Here is a 19003-nt window from a genome sequence, read left to right as displayed (position 1 = left end):
GTATTTATACTTGCTGAGTTCCAGATAGGCTTTGAGACACTATTTTTGTTATGCACTGAACTTATGTACAAGCATAAGTTGTCATCACATCCTATCAGAATAATATGTAGTATTGATTCTATACATAATTTTCCAGAATATTTTCAAGGGAAGTGTAATTCACCTCTACTTGGTGTTGGTAGCATGGTTAGACTTGTTTTAAATCTGTGCCCTGAGTTCTTTATATGTTTTTGAGGTCTATCAGTTGTTATTATGGAAGTATAACAATCCATTTCAAAGTTTGTAAATCCAGTCTCTACACCTGCACTCTCCTGAAAAAAATTTACACATATGAATATGTGGGTAATTTCCATCTGATTTTTCCCTTAATTATTATTTTGAGTTGATAGTGTTTGAAATGTTTACTATAAGTCTTGAAGTATCAGTGGCAAGAGAAGGCTCTGAGGAGATGACACCAGCATTTTATCATGCGGTTATGAACGCTGGAATTTTCTGTCCTTGACTTATTGTTCTTTTTATTATGTGCTCTGACATTTTGCCCCAGCCAAGACAACAACACTGTCTGATGCCACACAAAGGCCTGAGCTGGGGACGTCTTTGGCTGTTCGCTCAAGTAATTTCTAGGAGTTGTGGCTTCATACTAGCCAGTTAATTAGATGTGTGGGTTACAGATCACAGCATTAGCTTGAAAATTTTAATGTCATTCTAAAAAGTTGCTTCGTGACTATTCTTTTTAAGGAAGGCAAACTCTTAAGTTTAAATATGCAGCAAAGGTGCATAGACGGTAAAACTGTGGTTATGCTGGTGCTTACTTTCCTTTTCCTGGTGCTGCTATAGTCACACTGGGACTAATAGTTTTGTCACACTTGCTTAATAGTTTTATCCCATGTTTTTATCCAAAGCCTTAAACATTTTCCATCATGGTTTTGATGGAAAGTAGATGGAAGTAGATGGAAGTAGATGATCTTTGAGACCCTTCCAGCCCAAACCTTTCTGTAGCTGGTTGTGTGAAAAGAGGTTCTTTCAGTTTTCAATGCTGATCTCATTTCTGTGAACCTAGCATGTCAGGAAAGTGCAGGGCAAGGAAAAAGGGCTTCACTCTCTTAAAAAAGGTTTGCTCCCTTACTTTTTGGTGTCAACAATCAGAAATTCTTGCATGCCTTACAAGAATCAACTGGGTGAAAGAAAAGCACCACTTTTGCCATAAGATTTTCATCCCAGATGATACCACCCTAAAGAGGATCTGGTTCACAGTAGTACAGAAATGACCACAAAGTTGTGTACACATCTGTAAATCTTGTTCCTCTTTCAGGCCTACAACAGGTATTCAGTGGGGAAGTAACTTGCCATGCCTAGTGAATTTTATAATCATTGTGTCATTTGGAAGAGCTCAAATGTCACTGTAAGGAAATAAACAGGAAGAGGTACTACAGAGAAGCAATATGGAATGGAAATGGGCTAAGAGGATATAAATGTAATTAGCGAAACACATTTTCATGACTAGTAAAATTAGCACCCATTTATACATGTTATACACTTGAACCCTTGTTGACACCTGAGGCTGGGAAAATATATCTGCTAATCAAAACATGTAATTATATCCTATGAAGCTGAAGTAACGCACCGAATCCTTGCTCTTCATGGTGTTAATGATTTGTGAAACTCATTTACCCGATCACCTCGGTTTGTCCTTTCTTGCTGTATCTCTGTTCCCCAAAATAGTGAGGTCAGGGACATTATAAAGCAATTAAATATTAGATCTATGGAGGAGCGAGCATTGCGTAAATTGTTAGATGGTACTGATATTAGAGAAGGTGCTCTCAGTAGTGGGGAAAAATTCCCTGGTTATAAAATAAGCAAAGCAAGATGAGTTATTAACTTGCTGGAGAGCTAAAATTCCTGTGGAGCTGTAATGTAGTGGGATTTTTGGTAACTTGAAATTTCCCACTGCCATGACCTTACTTTGCTGTCTTCAGAGCCCATATCTCCATCTAATTGAAGAACATTAAGATCTGACACAAACATAAAGGGGGGAAAAGTATAAATGATTGGTTTTTGTAGTGGCTTAGGCCTCTACAGAAGTACTGAGGAAAAATGGGATATAAAAGATGTTTACTACATTTGCATCATGATATAACAACAGATGAATTTATTTTGGTTTACAGCCCAGTTCTAAAGTAGCACTGTGGAGATGTGAGCAATGAATCAACTTAATGTAGAAGAATTTATTTATTCTGGCAATAGTGAAGTGTTGCTTCAGTGAAAGGGGTGCTGCCACAGCCATGGACACAGTTCTCTTGCATCTTTCGATTCATGTGGGTAGGTAGCAAAAGTAAGAATTGGGAGGGAAGAAGGGGGCAAGGAGGGTTTAGATAGAGATTTTTGTTGATGAAAAGTGCAAAGTACAACTAGAAATTAACTTATTCACAATAGCATTAAAATCATCTTTAGTTCTTGCAGTTCAACAAAATCTTCAGGCTAGTTGAATTATAAAGATGATTGTAGAAGGGAGAAATGCTTCTGCTGTAGCATGGATGTTATCCATCTTGATTAAGCAGCTCTGGCATGTACTTTTAAATAACCAGTCCTAAATACTCTTTAACCACTTTGGGTTTCTAAATCTGGCTGTCTTAGATGAGCCAAACAAGAAGGACAAGAAGAGTTTCTATAACAATGCTGCTTTACCATTCTTCACTTGCACCAGTTTTACTGACATTCAATAGGAACGTTTACTTTCTATGAAAGCCAAGATAATTAAAATTTAAAAGTGAATAAACATAGTATCCATAATGTTTATTAATCCTGAGTTTCTGTGAAGAACAGTGTAGTAAAAAAGTGAATTAAATTGTACAGATATATTAGCATATTTAGTATTAAGAGATTTCTTAGAAAACTGGAAATGAGCAGAAAATTTACTGCTTCTAATATTTGAAGGAAAATTAATTCAATGTATCATAGTTCTGTTGATATAATCTTCCTTTGTACCCTAATTTCATGTAAGGGAAACTGTGCCAATATTTGCATGTTGTGTTCACTATATGCAATGTAGTTACTGTCCTAAACTTCCCACTTAGATGCACTGATCTCATAGTTTTAGGTGAAGACTCATGGATGTGAACACCATAGATGTTTTGAAAAAAAACACACAGGACAATTTAGGTCAACAAAATTTATTTTAGAAAACCTGTTGTGCCTACCTTGAGGTAAGATTGGAGAGTCTAAATAACTTATGAAATAAGTAGAACTATATGGTAATATGTAATTCTGCATTGAATCTGTACAAATGACATCTAATTCAGGAACGCTCTGTTAATTACTACTGTGCATCTACTGGAATTGTTGTAGGTGTTCTTTCAGTATGTTCTATTTGTGATCTGGCAAATTCTCTAAGTTGTAACATTTACATTAAAAGTAATTTCAATGTTGAGACTATTGTAGTTCTCCATTTTAAGTCCTTAGGTATGATTTTTGAGTATGAGTTTATACCTTTCTGCCCCTGTATACACTGCTCACCTCAAACCAGTGATGTGTAACAGAATCTGATTACCTGTGCAAGGAGTGGGCTGCTTGGACATTCAGAATCCAGGAGCAATGCCAGAGGAATTAGGTGAAAAGCTAAAAGGTGGAAGCTCAGTCACAGACCTTGAGCTCTCTTCAGAGTGACTTGTTGCCTGGGCTGCACTACTCATACCTTAACACACAGCAAGGGCTGTTCATGCTTAGTGACATTTAAATTTAACATTTTTCCTTGCTTTATCCATTTATATTACCCAGTCATGCAAGAACTTATTTTTTTAGAGAGGTTGTTTTTGCACTCTGTTCTGAAGGTTAAAAGAGCAAAGTGTCCAATGCACAGCTTTAATCCACTCAGTTCTGTGCCTGTGTTGTGCTTAGTGAAGCCATGTTGCAATGAAGAGCTTGATTTTCCTCCTGGAGTCAGCAGAGAGTGGTAGATGCTTTTAGATATTTTCCAGAGGAAGACCATTCTGTCATGAATTCACTCTTTTAAGTTAGGTGGACAAGACCCCCTCTGAACACATCTCAGGAGTGCTTATTTCTCTCACCTGACTGCAGAGAATAGGTTTGGCTTCTCTGTAAAGAATCAGGCCATGGTCTAAGTGCCTCACCTAGGTAAAGATCCCACCTATATGGGTTTTTAATGCATGCTGGACATGTTGACCAGCAAGTAACAGCTTAAAAGGGTTTTCTCAATGTTAGATGGGGAAAGGAAAGGTCATAAAGATGAACTTTGAGATATTTGTTTGTGAAAGGGCTGAGGCATTGCTCACTTGAACCTTCCAGAAGTGATGTTTCACCTTGTAGTTGTCCCTTTCTGGGAAGTATTGCTATCGATGTGATTTGACTCTGTGTACCAGATGATATCTAGGGTTTGTCACTGACAATTAGGATTTGATATGTGGACATTTAAAAAGGTCCAGACACTTGTGATGGAGTAAGATCACCAAGTAATTGGGACAGACTAGTTAAGATGTCAGAGGGCCCTTGGTTGCTTGATCAATATTAGTATGCATTGTGCCGTGATACCCTACTTGGTGAAATTCTTACATCCAGAGGTGAGCTAGTGAATTTACAACTTCCTGTATGAAACAGAGATTCTGCTTTGTCATAGTTCCAAGCTCTGTTTGCTGTCTCCTTCAGAAGAGTGCTGGTTTTACAGCTCAGTGCTTCTCTGTGTTGGAACGGGGTCAGCAGCTGTATGGATTTTTGCAGTGATAACTGTGTCCAGGAAAGATCCAGGTTTAAATTCTAGTTTCAAAAGCATGCCTTTGTTCCCAGATGATTCAATACAGCTCTTGGCCGCGGGTGACTGGTGGCATGTTTAATGTCCCAAGTTAATGACCCAACCTGCATCAAAGGTGTTGTTATAAGGCAGTGACAATTGGGGGATCACTGCTGGGCTGAGGCACAGTCTGTCCACTTTGAGAAAACAGGTTTCTAGTGACCCTTCACTTGGCTCCTCTCCTCCTGGCTTTCTGTCATCTTCTCTTATTTGGCATATACTACACAAATTGAAAGCAGAAAAGTATTGGTTTTGACTGATATAACTTGGTCCTATGGCTAGTACTAAAAAAGAAAGTCTAAAAAAATTACTGCTGTGTGAAAATTCTTATTATGTTCTTAAGTTTATCTCTTGTCATGTTTTTACATCAGCTGGCAAAGAAGAAGCTGTGTGCAGTATTTTATACATGAGCATGCTTTCCTTCAATCCTTTGGATCTACTGAACAACAGGGATGTGTTGTTCAGTTGTTGATTTGTGCCCTGCACAAAGAGAAAGTAGGAGCTTGTACAGAGACTGCCAAAAGACTTCCTTGACAGAAGTGCAAGGAAAGGAAATGCAGCCTCTGGACAGAGCCAACCCCCTCTCCTCCCACATTCTAAAGAGAGCCTTAGTGTTTGGCTAACATATAATCCTTGATCTGAAAGGATGTGTGATATATCCAGTTTATTTACCTTGGAGGAATAAAATGCTCAGCTGCACCTATTACAGTCTGAATGTATTTCTTCAGGACAGTCCTCTGATTCTTGGTCCTTGGAGCTTTTTGAGTTGTTTTTTTTTCCCCAGGCCTAACAGAATTGTAACCAGTACTGTTGGTTTTCTCACCTTCTTGGCTGCCTTTTCAAGTCTTTGATTTCAGCTTTTCCTAAAGGTTTTGTTGCTTGTTGCTCCATTATGTGCAACATGGAGTGTGCAGTGGAAAACTGTGAACATGAGGTAGTTTTTGTAGGAACATCTAGACTTGAGACTTGGATTTCTGTTTACACCTAAGGTCATTCTTGTGTTATTTGTATTTTTTATCTCTGACTTCTTCCTGTGCTCCTGCTCTTGCCTCCAGCTCTGCTTCTCTCCTCTCATGCTGGGATTGGCAATGAGACACTGTGCTAAGGCAGTTTAATTGCTCCTATTCATATCCTGAGGATTTGTCTCTTATTTCTGAGATTACTCTGACCCATTTATTGCTTTGTTCTTCTTTATATGACATTTATGGACAATGATGGACACTTAAAAAATGGACAACCATTGAAAATTTTCAAATGTCAGCCTGTTTCAAATACTATTTAACACTTCTAAAGTTCAAGTCGCTACTTGGCCTTTTCTTGCTTCCTCTTTAATGAAGACTGAAACTTCTTCATTCTGTTCCCAAAAGCAGCAGCATTTGATGTAGATTAACACTGACTCTACTTTTCAGACACCATTCTTCATCCCACAGCAGACCATGTATAGGATCAAATGGCATCATTTTGATCAACTAAAATATTTAGAGATAAGCTGTCTGTGAACTGTCTTACGCTTTTAGCATTTCCATGGTAATATATGTGGAGGAGGAGAAAATCTGACTTACACATGTTTTCCCAGTCATGATTTGTCATTATAAGTGAAGAGATTCTTTTAGGTAATGTAGTCAACACAATTAAAGCTAAAAGGCAAGTTTGGCTTAATCCCAGTTTTAGCCTTTCTGAAATATCATTTATCCAGAGTGAGATTACATGAAGTTCCCAATTGCCAGGATTTATAAGAAAATACTTCAGTATGCACTGATATTTCTCTATATACACAGGTAGTTGTGTATGATGCCATAATTTTGGTGTCTGTGTAACAGAGGGCAGAGTGTTTTTCTGGAATTTTTTGTGGGAAGTCTGGAGATTCTGTGTAATAGCACTGTCTTGTGCTATGGTTTAGATGGCTTTTATCTATCCACTAGAAGCTATTTCGGGATAAATTGACAACCTGCACTGTGTCTTTTTACTCAATCACCTTTGTGTGCAGAGTGCCAGTAGTGTTTTCAGAGCAGCACTTATGATAAGGAAAAAAGTAGGCATAAATGGGCTGCTGTGAATTTATTGGGAGTCCTCATTCTGTTGATCAGGAGCTCTGCCAACACAGTGACTCCACTGCCTGTTTAGTGAGCAGGTAGAGCCTTTTCTAGCAGAGTATTTCTCCTCCTCAGAGATAAAAAGGGTAGAATGAACAGGAGCTGAGACAGCTTGTCACTGCTGAATCTTGTCCTGACAGCTGCCTTAGCAGAATGCATTTGATAAACTGTGATTGACAAAATACTTGAAAACTGCAGCTTAAAACTGAATTTCTGGAGAGTGTGAAAGTAGACAGGATAAAGTAAGAATAGTCTTGTGAGCACACAGAGCTGTCATCACACACATAACTCTCTTTAAATTTGAAAAATAGAAAACTGTGGGGAAACCTAGACTGTCCTAATGTAATTATCAAGATCATTACTGAAATTGACCCTTCATTTAAAGCTAGGTTGTGGGCTTGTTTACTACACAAAATCTAATGTTGTAATTTAATTGAGTGGTAGACAAGGGGCAAAACAAGCAAAAAGAAAATCAGCTATGGATTGCTGTGAACCTTTGGAGTCCATACATAAATTTTTAAGTTTTATGGTCCATTTTCATACTAAGAAAGAATTGGCAACAGTGGACCTGACTTCCCTGACTTTACATTTGTGGTCTGAGAAAATTAGTTTCCATTTACTGCAAATTAAGCTCATCATTTCCCAAAAAGAAAACCCTTTTAAGGCATCTTCTCCATGATTGGAAGCACTCAGAGGGCTCTTTTCTTAGGTGGGTTTTCTGCTCTATTTCAAATCAATGTACTGTCCTTAATAGTCTATGCAATATATGTCATTCCACAAAACTCTGAAAATTAATTACATCACTCCTGTATAAATACTGGGATGATTTTCAAAGTCCTTCTGTGTATATTCAGTGACAAACAGAAGAAGGGGAGTCAGTGCCAGGACTGCTGACTGCAGAGTGCTGTGGCAGTGAGCAGAGCACAGACTCTGTTGGTTGGAGTCATTACACTGCACTACCACTTGATGCATTTGTTGGTGTTTGTTCTATTTTTCATTTGCATTAAAATTCCTGTGAAGAAAAGATAAGATAGAGGTAAACAAATGATGTGCATTTGCTCTTCAGTTGAGCTCCTACTAGACATGTGACTTAGAGAGAGAAAATATTGGGGGAAAATGCCTCAGCATCCCCTGCAAAGCATCACACCTCCATTCATTCTCTAGCAGAGTTCAAAAGACACTTCCCTCAGGTTTTAATGAAAACATAAATCAACAGGGAGTAACTAAAAATGCACTTAAAGTTAACAGGAAACTAGGTCAATCACCACATGACTCAGTATTTGTAGCTTGGATAAAACACATTGCAGTGTTTTTTCACATCATAAATATCCTTCTGGTAGAAGAGAAAGTATTGTCTATGTTTTTTTTCCTATCCCTTTTGAGCCAGGGGGTGTAATGCTTTCTCTGTAACTCTGCACAGCATGAAGCTGTGAGGTCTTTGGGTGTGTCTGTCTTGTCCAGGGCAGTTTTTCTGCTTTTTGTACAAACTGGGCACTCCATTCCATCAGGAAACAGATGAGTGTGTTTGTTGTCAGCCCATGTTGTGTGCAGAGGGAAGCAGCTGCCATCACGTGTGAGGTAACATATGTTGTTACAGAAGAGAGCTGAATTTATCTGGGGTTTTTTTCTGAGCAAGATTTTACAGCCTCTTCCTGCACTTTGTTGTTCTGTTCATAGTGCAAACCTAATTTTGATGGTAAAATTTCCTGAATAATCTCACAATGTAAATGGTGGGTGTGACCAGTAGGTGAAATGGATAAATATTGACAAATTATGTTGGGCTTTGAATTGTCTATTAAGATTCAGGAAAGTCATGTTAGCACAACAATGGACAATCCTGTGAAAGGATATCCATGCAATATTACAATAATGCAAACAAACATCTTCTCATGACAAAACTAGGAAGCAGTGAGAAGTTTATTTAAAGAAACCAGAAAATACTGCCACTGCCACTGTAGAAAAGTGTGGAAGGTCCATAAACATTGAACCATATATTGAATTTTCATTCTTTCCTTTAAAGAATTATACAGTTGAACTGCAGAAGGTAGTGAGATGACTTACCCAAAGTATGGCATAGTTTCCTTGTGAGGTATAACTTTAATATTCTTTAGTGTAAAAACCCCTGGTGACATGACTGGAGCCTCTGCTGCAGTGAGTGACATAAAAAATGTGAAAAAGGAATGATTGCTCACTGCCTTTTACCTGTGAGGAAGCTATACAGCAGGAAATTAGCAAATGGCAGATCCAAAATGAGCAAAAATCCACCTCCTGTACATTCAGGGCTTCTTTCCCTGGACGTTGAAAATAATAACAATTTACACTGGCTCAGAGCCAGACTTGAGGAACTGATGGAAGAAAAATTCAACTACAGCTGTTGAATAAAATTTTTAGGAAATTGGAGAGGCAAGCTCCTGGAGTTACAGAAGATATTCTCAAGTATTGCTTTCATGTATTTATTCTAGTTTTATACTTTTCCCTGGGCTAGAGAAGTGATAAAATATCTTTGATATGATTTGCTACAGGTTGTACTTACATTTTTTATCAAAGAGTCCTGAGAATAGTTTTGTTTCAAAGCTATAGGTGATCTCATTATAGAGGCTGAACAGATATTTGGTAAAATTTGAGATAGAAATCTTGTTCTTCATATCTTTTTCCCCAGAAAAAACCAAGTGAAAGCAGTAAGCTTGTCTTCTTGAGAGTTGTGTGCCAGTTCTTTGTTCTTCAAAATTGTTTACAGGCACAGATGACAAATAAGATCTTACCAACTAAATTACTTCAAAACTGTAATTTGATTTTTTTTTTCCCCTAGTAGAATTTGCTGTAAGAAGACAAGAGGGATCAATAAGTTAAAGTAGTTTTAAAGGTGGTTGAGACTCATCAATTAATTAACTTGCCATAGCAATTTAAAAACAAACAATAATTCTTAACTGTGAGGAACGTAAGTGAATAATGAGGAAGGCAGATGCTGAAGTTAGTACTTCAAGAGCTTTGTTTTGTTTTGTGAGGCACTGCTATTGCTAGAACACTGATCTCAATCACTTTCTTTGTCGTTTTAGGGGCTTCCTTGGTTTTAAATGAGCAGTGAGCTAGAGTGTTAAAAGCAGACAGGATGTTGTGATGTCTGTGGAATATTCAGGTTGCCGGAGAAAATCAAGAGCAGCTACCTTTTGGTTTTCCCTAATTCTACAATCGAAGCAGGAAATTAGTATGGTCAGAAAACTTTTACTGGTTGACTTATCTTTTGCACTTTCAAGCTGAAAAATACATATCCCACAATAAGGAGAAATATTATTTTTATGGAATTACTTCTAGGATTTAAACTGATTTAAGTCTTCTCCATGAAGTTTTTATTTATGCAGTTTTGTGTGGTGCCAAAAGTGAGGAGAAAAAGCAGTGGGTGCCTTAATTGAAGTGTTGAGTGGTTTTAGTACAGTGCATGTGGTCTGGTCTACATTTTAAACTTTGTACCTGACAGCTTCTGTTGTAAAATTTCATTCATGGAAATTTTGTCACCAGATTTTTGAAAGGATAACCAGTGTAGAGATTTAATTTTGTTTTTAACAGTAGAGTTACTGGTCTTTCCAGGTGTTAAGTTTTTTATCTAAAAACATAGCCATTGGCACAGAGTAAAGAGTTCTTTGTGAGAGTCTTGCATGGAAAAGGTATTAAAGAAAGAGAAAGCAACCACAGAGAAGCTTCAGTTGATGCTTGAAGCTTTTCTTAATTTTAATAAATTATTCCCATGAGAGTTGTGACTTATATCTCCATAATTATTAAATCATGACCAGTAACTGAGTCATTGGTCTGTATGGGGCTACTGAACCATTGCTAACAGCATGAAGTAATCGTTGTTGAATTGACCTTTACTTCAAAAGGCAATGTAAAACCAGAAGGAAAAAGGGTTGGCAAGTTTCAATTAGAGTTTTACTTTTTGTGTGAGTCAATGACCACGTTGAATTAAGAGGCAGTTATGAATATTTTAGACATTAGGGCTTGGCTCTTCAGGGGAATTTGAGAAGATTTATCAAAATTACCAGATACATGGTGGCATGATCTTAATGGGATATTGTGAAATTGATTGACACTCCTATGTAGACATAATCATTTGGACTTAATAGGGCTGTATTTAATTCTTTTGGGAGATAAGACTAATAGAAATCATTTAATTTGACTTAAATCTACTTGAAATTTAGGTTCAGTTAACTTTGACTTCATAGTTGTAACAGACTTCTACACAGAGAAATAGACACATCTCTGCATTTTAAGTGCTGATCTGAATTATGCATATCACTTTCTTATGGTAGAAAGACATCCTGGTGCTTTTAGTACTCCATAGGAAGTGAAAACAAAAAAATGTAAGCATTTTTCATTTTAATTTCTGTCTTGTTGTCTCTAGTGTAGCTAAATACTTCCTTTATTCACTGTAAAAGGCATGGATAGTGCCCTTGGAAACCCAGCTCCTTGTACAGTATATCTGTTGCTGGTCATACTGGTAAGATTTAGGAAATTTTAAATTGCAATGCAAGTAAATCTTCTTCTGACTCCTATTTTTTAACCTTACCTTCAGGCTGAGGAGAGGGAAAATGGTGTATTTGCTGTGGAGTTCATTGAACTAAAATATACTTTCAGATATCCTTGAACTGCATTGGAGCATTTTCCTTTGTAGTGTTTGTCAATTCTGCAGGAATTTTGAGTGGTGTGTTAACATATTATTTTGTGGAAGTATACTCTTAAATACGTCTTGTGGGTGTTTTGCATTGGAGAATAATTGTGCTTGAGAGCTGCCAGTACACTCTGAAGGTAGAGCTTTTTGAGCCTAATTGAGTTGTTGAATGCGCTTCGAAGGAGAGAAAACCGAACACAACTTTCACAAAAGATCAAACAAAACATTGGATATAAAATGTGCAACAGAACATAATGGAGTAATACAGCAGAGAGTAATTCTGTCAAGACAATATGGGAAAAGAAAAATTGTGTGACTTTCTTATTGCGGAACAGTTCTTATTCCCATACCTTTGTGCACTGCTTTTGTATTACTGGGTTTTTTTTCTAACTGGAGGTTGTGTGCATAGAGGTTGAGTGCTGGTTGAGTACCATCTGCCCACCAGGCATGGTCTGAAGCATTAGGGTAGAATGTGAGGGGGAAAAAATCCTGGTTTTTAAGGGCAAAGGAGAGCATTGACCTGTCTGGTACTAAGAGAGTCTTCTGTCGGTTGCTATTGGCTTTCTCCTGTTCTTCACTCATCATGGTGATGAGCAATAATCACTGAGCAAATAACAATGAAAATGCACTGAGGTACCAGCAGAGGAGAAACTCCTGCTCACAGAAAGTGGTCAGTAAAAAGGAAACCAGAGACATTTGGGATAGGTCTCAGCCACGCAGGTGTGACAGGAAAGGAGCAAGGGTTTATTACTGGATGGTTTGTGTAAATATAGGGAGGGAGGGAAAGCAACTTGAGAAATTCAGGCTATTTATTTCTAAGGTTTTTTTTTCAAGGTTTCTGAAGTGCTACTTTATAAAAATAAACCAGCTTTTTATTGTATATTACTAGTAAAAATTGGGTTATGCCACTTTGATAAATAGAAGAGGAAAAATGAGAATGGAGCTTAGGAGGATGTTTAGGCTCTGGTCATATTTAATGTTCCACAGTCATTTTTTAGATCAATGTTGACTGAGAGACATAAGACTTATGGGTGGAGAAAGCAAATCTTACAAAATATAAGGACGTTTTCATACATACAAAAACCCCCAAACAACCCAACCATAAAGAATGTGCTATCATCTTACAGGGTGGAGCACATCTTACATGATTGGTTACCCAGCTTTTAGTGATGCCAACATGAAAATGCTAAACAGCAAAATGCCAGAATACCTGTGAACTAATGAGATGGGAATTTGTAGTGCACAGCAGGAAGCATCTATTTAAACCTTGAAGGGAAGAATTGCAAAGAAAGAAAACAACTGGGGATGAGGGGAGAGGAGTGGTGCTTGTTCCTGGATTGCTGATGGCTGTGGGTAGTTGCTAGGACAGCTCAAAAGAGGGACTAGAGCTATGAACAAGAGGATATTTGGGTATTTGGACAGCCTCTTTCGTGGGACAGAGACATGTCCTGTGGGGCCAGGTGTGTTCTGCACTGGGATCCTGAGGAGCAGAACCTCTGGCTGCTGGTGTCCAGAGATGCCTCACAGTTGCGGGTGGGAATGGATTCCTCAGAGTGGCAGCTTCCCTGGGAGGCTGTTGGGCTAGGAGGGAATTTAGAGAAATATTTCAAATATGCAGAAGGCAAGGAGCTGGTCCAAACTCTGTATTCCTCATGGGAGGGCAGGTGAGGAATTGCAGTGGCTGTTTTCTCAGTTTTGAAAAGGTGATGTCAGGATTGGTGCTGGTATCTAAAATCACCTGTAAACTGGGGCTTGAGACAGCAAACCAAAAATTGCTGCTCACTCATCTTTGAAAGGCAAGGACAGAAAACAGGTTCCTGTCTCCCTGCCAGTTACTGTAGGAGGGGCTGTATTTTAAGGGAATGCACAGAAGGAACACAGGAAATTCACACAGGTTTTACATTGCCACATATAACTGTGGTGTCTGATAGGGACTAAAATTAACTTAATGTTCTAAAGATTTACTTACAAAAGGTTTTCTTTTTCTAATTTTTGGTAAGGCCAAAGATTGTAGGTCATATTCTGCTCTTTCCTACTGATAATTGCAAAATCCATTACTGTCCCTTCAAGATGTTTTTTTTTTATAAAAGGCTGTACTAAATCTGAATGAAAGCCTAATAAGTAGATTAGTTAGAAGAACAGTCCTCCTGAGGATGGTTGATTCCAAATGTTGCTGCTAGAGATAACCCTAAATGCAATTAGGTTTAACTCACTGTGAGTGTCAAAGGAAGGTAATACCCACGGAGACTTCCCTTCAGATTACACTATTTTAAAGTGTCTTAACATTGAAATGTTCTTTCCTTTGGGCATTGGTGACAATTTTTTTTTTGTTTGTTTTTTAGTTTTTGGAGAAACAGTGCTTGGCAACTTGGGCTTTAGCCATTAGTTTTAGGTGCTTCCCATAAAAAGAGGGATGGTTCAGCTTCCTTGGGTGAACAGTTTGTTGTCCTCATCTGTGTCCTTTATAAGGATCAAATATCCCAAGGTGGCCACAGGCAGGTGAAAGAGAAAATAGCAGATTCAGTAACATACACAAGCTTAAAGGGTAATGTGATAAAATGTCAATAGATGAATTGTTGATGGAGTAATTCTGGTTTTCCTCATAAAAGAGAAATGAAAGCTAAAGCTTGTATTAAAACAGAAATAGAGGCATTAAAGATTTTGAAACTTTTCATATTATGGGAAGGATATAGCAGAAATAGTATAATTGCAAACTATGGTTTAATGGTTTAATTTAGCTTTAGGTACTGCAGAAGAATTGCACTGTATTTAAGAGTTTGGTTCCATTTTCACATAAAAAAGAAAAGGAAAAAAGCTTAGCAAAACAATTCCATTACTTCCTCTTTGATATATTCCTGTATATGCATGTGTTCAGTTATATTTAATTTCTCCTATTTTTAAAATATGAAAATAATATCAATTTTACTATTTTGTTTCAGGGGAAAATTGCTGGTAATACCAAAACAAGAAATTTGCAATCATTTTTTATTTACCAGATTTCTTTACATTCATATCTACAGTGCTCTACCCTTCACATTTCTTTGCTTGACTTGTATGTTGTTCTTTGAATTATCTTTCTTGATAAGTGTTCCTGAAAAGCTTTAGTTTGTTTTTTTTTTCCTTTCTTGTTTTTAAATCAGAAGTCTATACCGTCAAAGTAAAGCTGAACTAATAAGATGTGAGCCAAAGTACCTAAAAATGTCTTATAGTTGTACCTTAGCAAAATTTAACTTCATGTGTGGCAGGGAGACATTGAGCCAGTTCAGTAAATTCTGCCTGGTTTTTATTGTTTGTAACTTGTCCCTTGAAATTCCTTCCCCCCCGCAAAGCCAGAGATGTAAGACTCAGGAGCTGTCATTCTTTCACATTATTCCACTTGAAGCAAAGCATTTTTTCTCCTAACAAATAGCCAATTTGTTGTCTAGTGTGTAAAGTGATTTCTATTGTTTTGGTCAGCTCTTTTTTTTTATTTGTGTCAATGTGTTGCCTCTTTTCTTTGTATATAATAAATTGCTCAAATTGCTTTATTTACAGAACACATTTTCACTGTTGATTTGTTTAAGTGTTGGGTGAAAGATTAAATGATTATCTTATAAATATTATGACGGATTTGAACGTGAGATGCTCCAAGTAAAATTATTTTCCAGTGAAAACTTACAGACAGTGAAAAACAAGAATTAGTGACCATACATTAATTATTGGTCTTGTCTTGCTGGTTTTTGTGAGGAAAATCATGTAAATAAATAAAAATAGGTTTTATATTTCCTGTTTACTACATCTGAAAATTTTCCTAATGTTATTATGAAATTCAGTAATACTTTTCAATTGATTTTGAGCTTTTCAAATGTAATAGGAGTCCCTGATTATGTCATGTTTTCAAAATCCAGGATTGATTATTTTAGTTCCTTTTTTTTAGTCTAAGAGAGAGTAAATTCAAAAGTAAAGGTGTTTTTCCAATGTATGTATTAAAATCTGGGTTTTTTTTAAAGATGGAGAGTTTTTATGAGACAGAAAAGAAAAAAAAAATAATCAGTAGAGTTCCACTGGTTCCTGTCTAGTTGAGATGCAGCAGAATGAGCTTGATTATGTTGAGAGTCAATGTAAAAGTAATAATGCTGCTGCAATAAACTTGTAAGAAATTATTATTACAGCTGAAAGTGTTCATTTTCCAAATTTATCTTAGGAGTCTGTTTTTAGGGGAAAAAAAATCTTTTAAAAGGATGTAATGATATGTATTTGACTGTAGGAGTAATGGATAGTACACTGAAAATAAGTGTGAACTTAAGCACCTCCTCTACAGCCTGTATGGAAACTCTGCTGGCCTTTGGGTAAAGTTCTACCCAAAGAGAGATTTGAGAGAGATTTTTATGCACCCAGGAGTTTTTGTGGGTAATGATGCTGAGAGTGGGTATATGGACTGCCTGCAAAGCAAGATTGCACCAAACTACTGCTACTCAATCTGCCTTTTTATGTCATTGATAACAAGATAAAAGAATTCCTAATCTCTAGATAATGAAGAGTCATGTATTTTACTGACTATTGAGGAATGCTTTGGGTGGGAGGAGGTGAAACATTCTATTGGCTGTGTTGTACCAAAGATGAATGGAATGGAAGAAGAAGAGCCATCTCTAAAATGTTATTTGTTTTATTTCATTTAGATTTTCACACACACCTTTCTGAGAAATTGAAAGACAGACAGACAAGCTGGCAGCAGCTGGCTGAGACAAAGAACTCTCTAATACGTAAGGTTTTTTATTTTGCTTAAACTGTATTCCTTGTAAACTTAGAATCTAGTTTAGAACTTGTGTGTTGTGCAATGCTTAATCTTGTTCTGTGTATGTTCTGCTTATTATGTGTTGTGGGATTTTGGTTGGTTGTTTTTTTTCTTCCTGGGTATTTATATTCTGTTGAATAAACCTCATCTCTACTGCTCATTTCTATCTCATTGCTGAGTAGTATGACCTTCCTGCTGGATTGAACTAATTTAGGGGCTTTTCACTGGGAGACTTGGCTGGGTGGTGAAGGAGCTGTTTTCCCTGAGCTGCTCGTGCTCCATGGTGTGGTGCTCATTCTATGAGAGGAGGAGAGCTGAGACATGGAAGAGATGCCAGCTCTGGGTAGTCACAGGTGTAATTTTAAAACAAAATGGCACCTGCTCCTGTATTTTCACCACGGCAATTGCTTATGTTGTATTCCATTGGTAAAGGTTTGCATGGGACACAAGTTTCTTCAGAGATTCTTCAGCCAGACTTTTGAGTGAAAGATTTGGTGATGACTCTGTTCATCTTCAGTCTTGATTTGAATTCTTTTGATCTAAGAGTATGAGATTCAGACAGCCACACCAGATGTGTCCCTGAAGTTTTGTATCTTAGGGCCTGTGCAAATCAGGGAGTTGTGTAGGCTTTTGTGGGTTTGTAGGGCATTGTGCATTGCTAGCCAGGGGTTTTTGAAGCACCACTGTTCCCCACACACACTCACACTTTTGCTTCCCTGAGAGTAAAACTCCTATGGGAGGAAGAGGATATTGGGGGGAAAAAAACCTGCAATGCACATTTTTAGAAAAATAAAAAGTTGCCAGGCTTTTAATCTGGCAATACAAATCAAAAGACATCTCAAGGAATTTTAATACAAAGATAATGATTTGGTGACATCTCCCTCTTGATATTTCTTGAATTCAAGAATTATTTTCATTAATTGGACATGTACACTTATACTATCTATAATGTCAGCTGTCTTTGATAAAGCCTTTTTTCCTTGACTTGGCAAACTTTTACCTTGTGTTTGATTGCCTAAAGAGATGAAAGATGGATTTTGTTATTTCATGCTTTTCTTCCACTGCACCTCTGACCTAGTACATAAATGAAAGATACCTTTCTGTTTGGGCTCTTTTTTTAAGCACTTAAGTAAATGCTTTGCAAGATGAGGGCCCTAACCAGGAATAATACTGTGCCTGCTTAATAGTCAAATGAGACATAAACTGAGGTTTTCTCATTACCCTCATTTTCTGATGTACTTCTTTCCATAATTGCTTGAGTTTTGGTAAAAACTAACGAATGGCATTATTCTTTGAATCTCAAACAGTGTCTGGGCAAATACTGGAACAGTTTCTTAAATCAAATTCTGGAAAGGTCCGAGCATCTGTGACCATTTCCTAGTTACTGCAGCCCATGAGTGTTCAGTGTGTTTTCAAAGAGCAGATAAGGACTGCTTGTTGTGTTTCCATGCTTCTTAGAAGACTGGGAGCCAGAGCTTTTGGTAGAGTAATTAACTTTCCACAGTGCTGATGTACAATGCTAAAAACTGCCCAAGGTAGCGTGTGTATGGTTGGTAATAAAGATGAAATTAATGAAGAACAGAAAGGATCCTATACATCTCTGTATTTCTGAGGCATTCATGATTATTGGCATTGCAGGAGGATTTTGGCACAGGTGAAATGAGTGGGTTATGCTATTTAGACTGTACTAAATCTCAAAGAATAATGCTTGAATGCATTTTCCAGGATCACAGAAAGCTTTTGCCTAACAAAATTGCATCCAACTGAACAATGTCTTTCCTTGTTTAAAGCTTTGAGGCTTTTATAGAAACAAAATACTGTTTCTCTTTGGTTTGCTTCTTTTTCCTTGCAACCTGATACTCTTCCCAATTCAAACAAATTTGATTGATATATTGCTTTCAGTTTTTGGTACTGTGTTTGCTCAGGACTCTGGAAATTAAGAAGAATGTGAAAATGTACTGATAACTTACCACAACTCAAAAATACTTGATGTGTGCTATGGGCTTGATTTAACATGCATTTAAGAAAGTAACTGAACTGAGACAAGCAACAGGAAAGCAGTACCTTTTATGACTTCTATGAGTCATATTTCTTGGACATGTTAAATCTGATCTGAGTAGTGAAACAGTTTGTTGAATGCTGTAAATGTGGTGAGAAAGGTGCAGTGAGTTTGCTGACCCAGATGTGCTGCCTGGCGATATCAGCCAAATCTTTGATGTTAATAATTCCAGGGATTTGACCAAAAGCAAGCTTTATCTCTGCTGCTTTTAAACAGCGCCATAGGATTTTCTACATCAATCTGGATGCTGCCAAAACCAGACAGATGGCACTAACCTTGGTTTAAAGCCTCAGCTGGCTGAGAATGCATCCAAATAGTGTTGCAAAGCTTTCAGGGTGCGTGTTGTGTCAACAGGAGAGGACTCTTTGTATCACCATAAGAGCCTTCAGACTTTGCATTTCAAAGGTACCCAGTTCTCATGTGTGCTCATCTAGAGCATGGATTGCTTTGCAATGCTCTAATAAAATGATGGGTTTCTTGATCTGCTCTGCCTTTGCTTTGCCAAGGTCAAAGATGCCACTGGTGCAGCCACAAAAAAGGAGATGAAGTGCTGAACATGGATGTTAGAATGGTCAGTGGTTCAGAAATGCAGGCAGAAGGATTGTTGTCAGAT

General features: G+C 37.4%; 1 protein-coding gene across 19 annotated transcripts in view; it reads left to right on the top strand.

Moving 5' to 3' along the window:
* Positions 1–19003, top strand: part of TENM2 (teneurin transmembrane protein 2) — a 1086458-nt gene that overhangs the window by 781047 nt on the left and 286408 nt on the right. For 14 of the 19 annotated variants that reach the window (XM_038149757.1, XM_038149758.1, XM_038149759.1 and 11 more), the window contains one exon: positions 16216–16299. The exons of the other annotated variants lie outside the window; for them this stretch is intronic. In XM_038149757.1, the coding sequence (XP_038005685.1) occupies positions 16216–16299 (84 nt within the window). The remainder of the gene's footprint in view (positions 1–16215; positions 16300–19003) is intronic. 19 annotated transcript variants of the gene reach the window in all.

Source organism: Motacilla alba, chromosome 13, assembly GCF_015832195.1.
Source record: "Motacilla alba alba isolate MOTALB_02 chromosome 13, Motacilla_alba_V1.0_pri, whole genome shotgun sequence".
Classification (NCBI taxonomy): Eukaryota; Metazoa; Chordata; class Aves; order Passeriformes; family Motacillidae; genus Motacilla; species Motacilla alba.
Note: the sequence above shows the minus strand (reverse complement) of the source record. Positions and strands in the feature narration are given on the sequence as shown.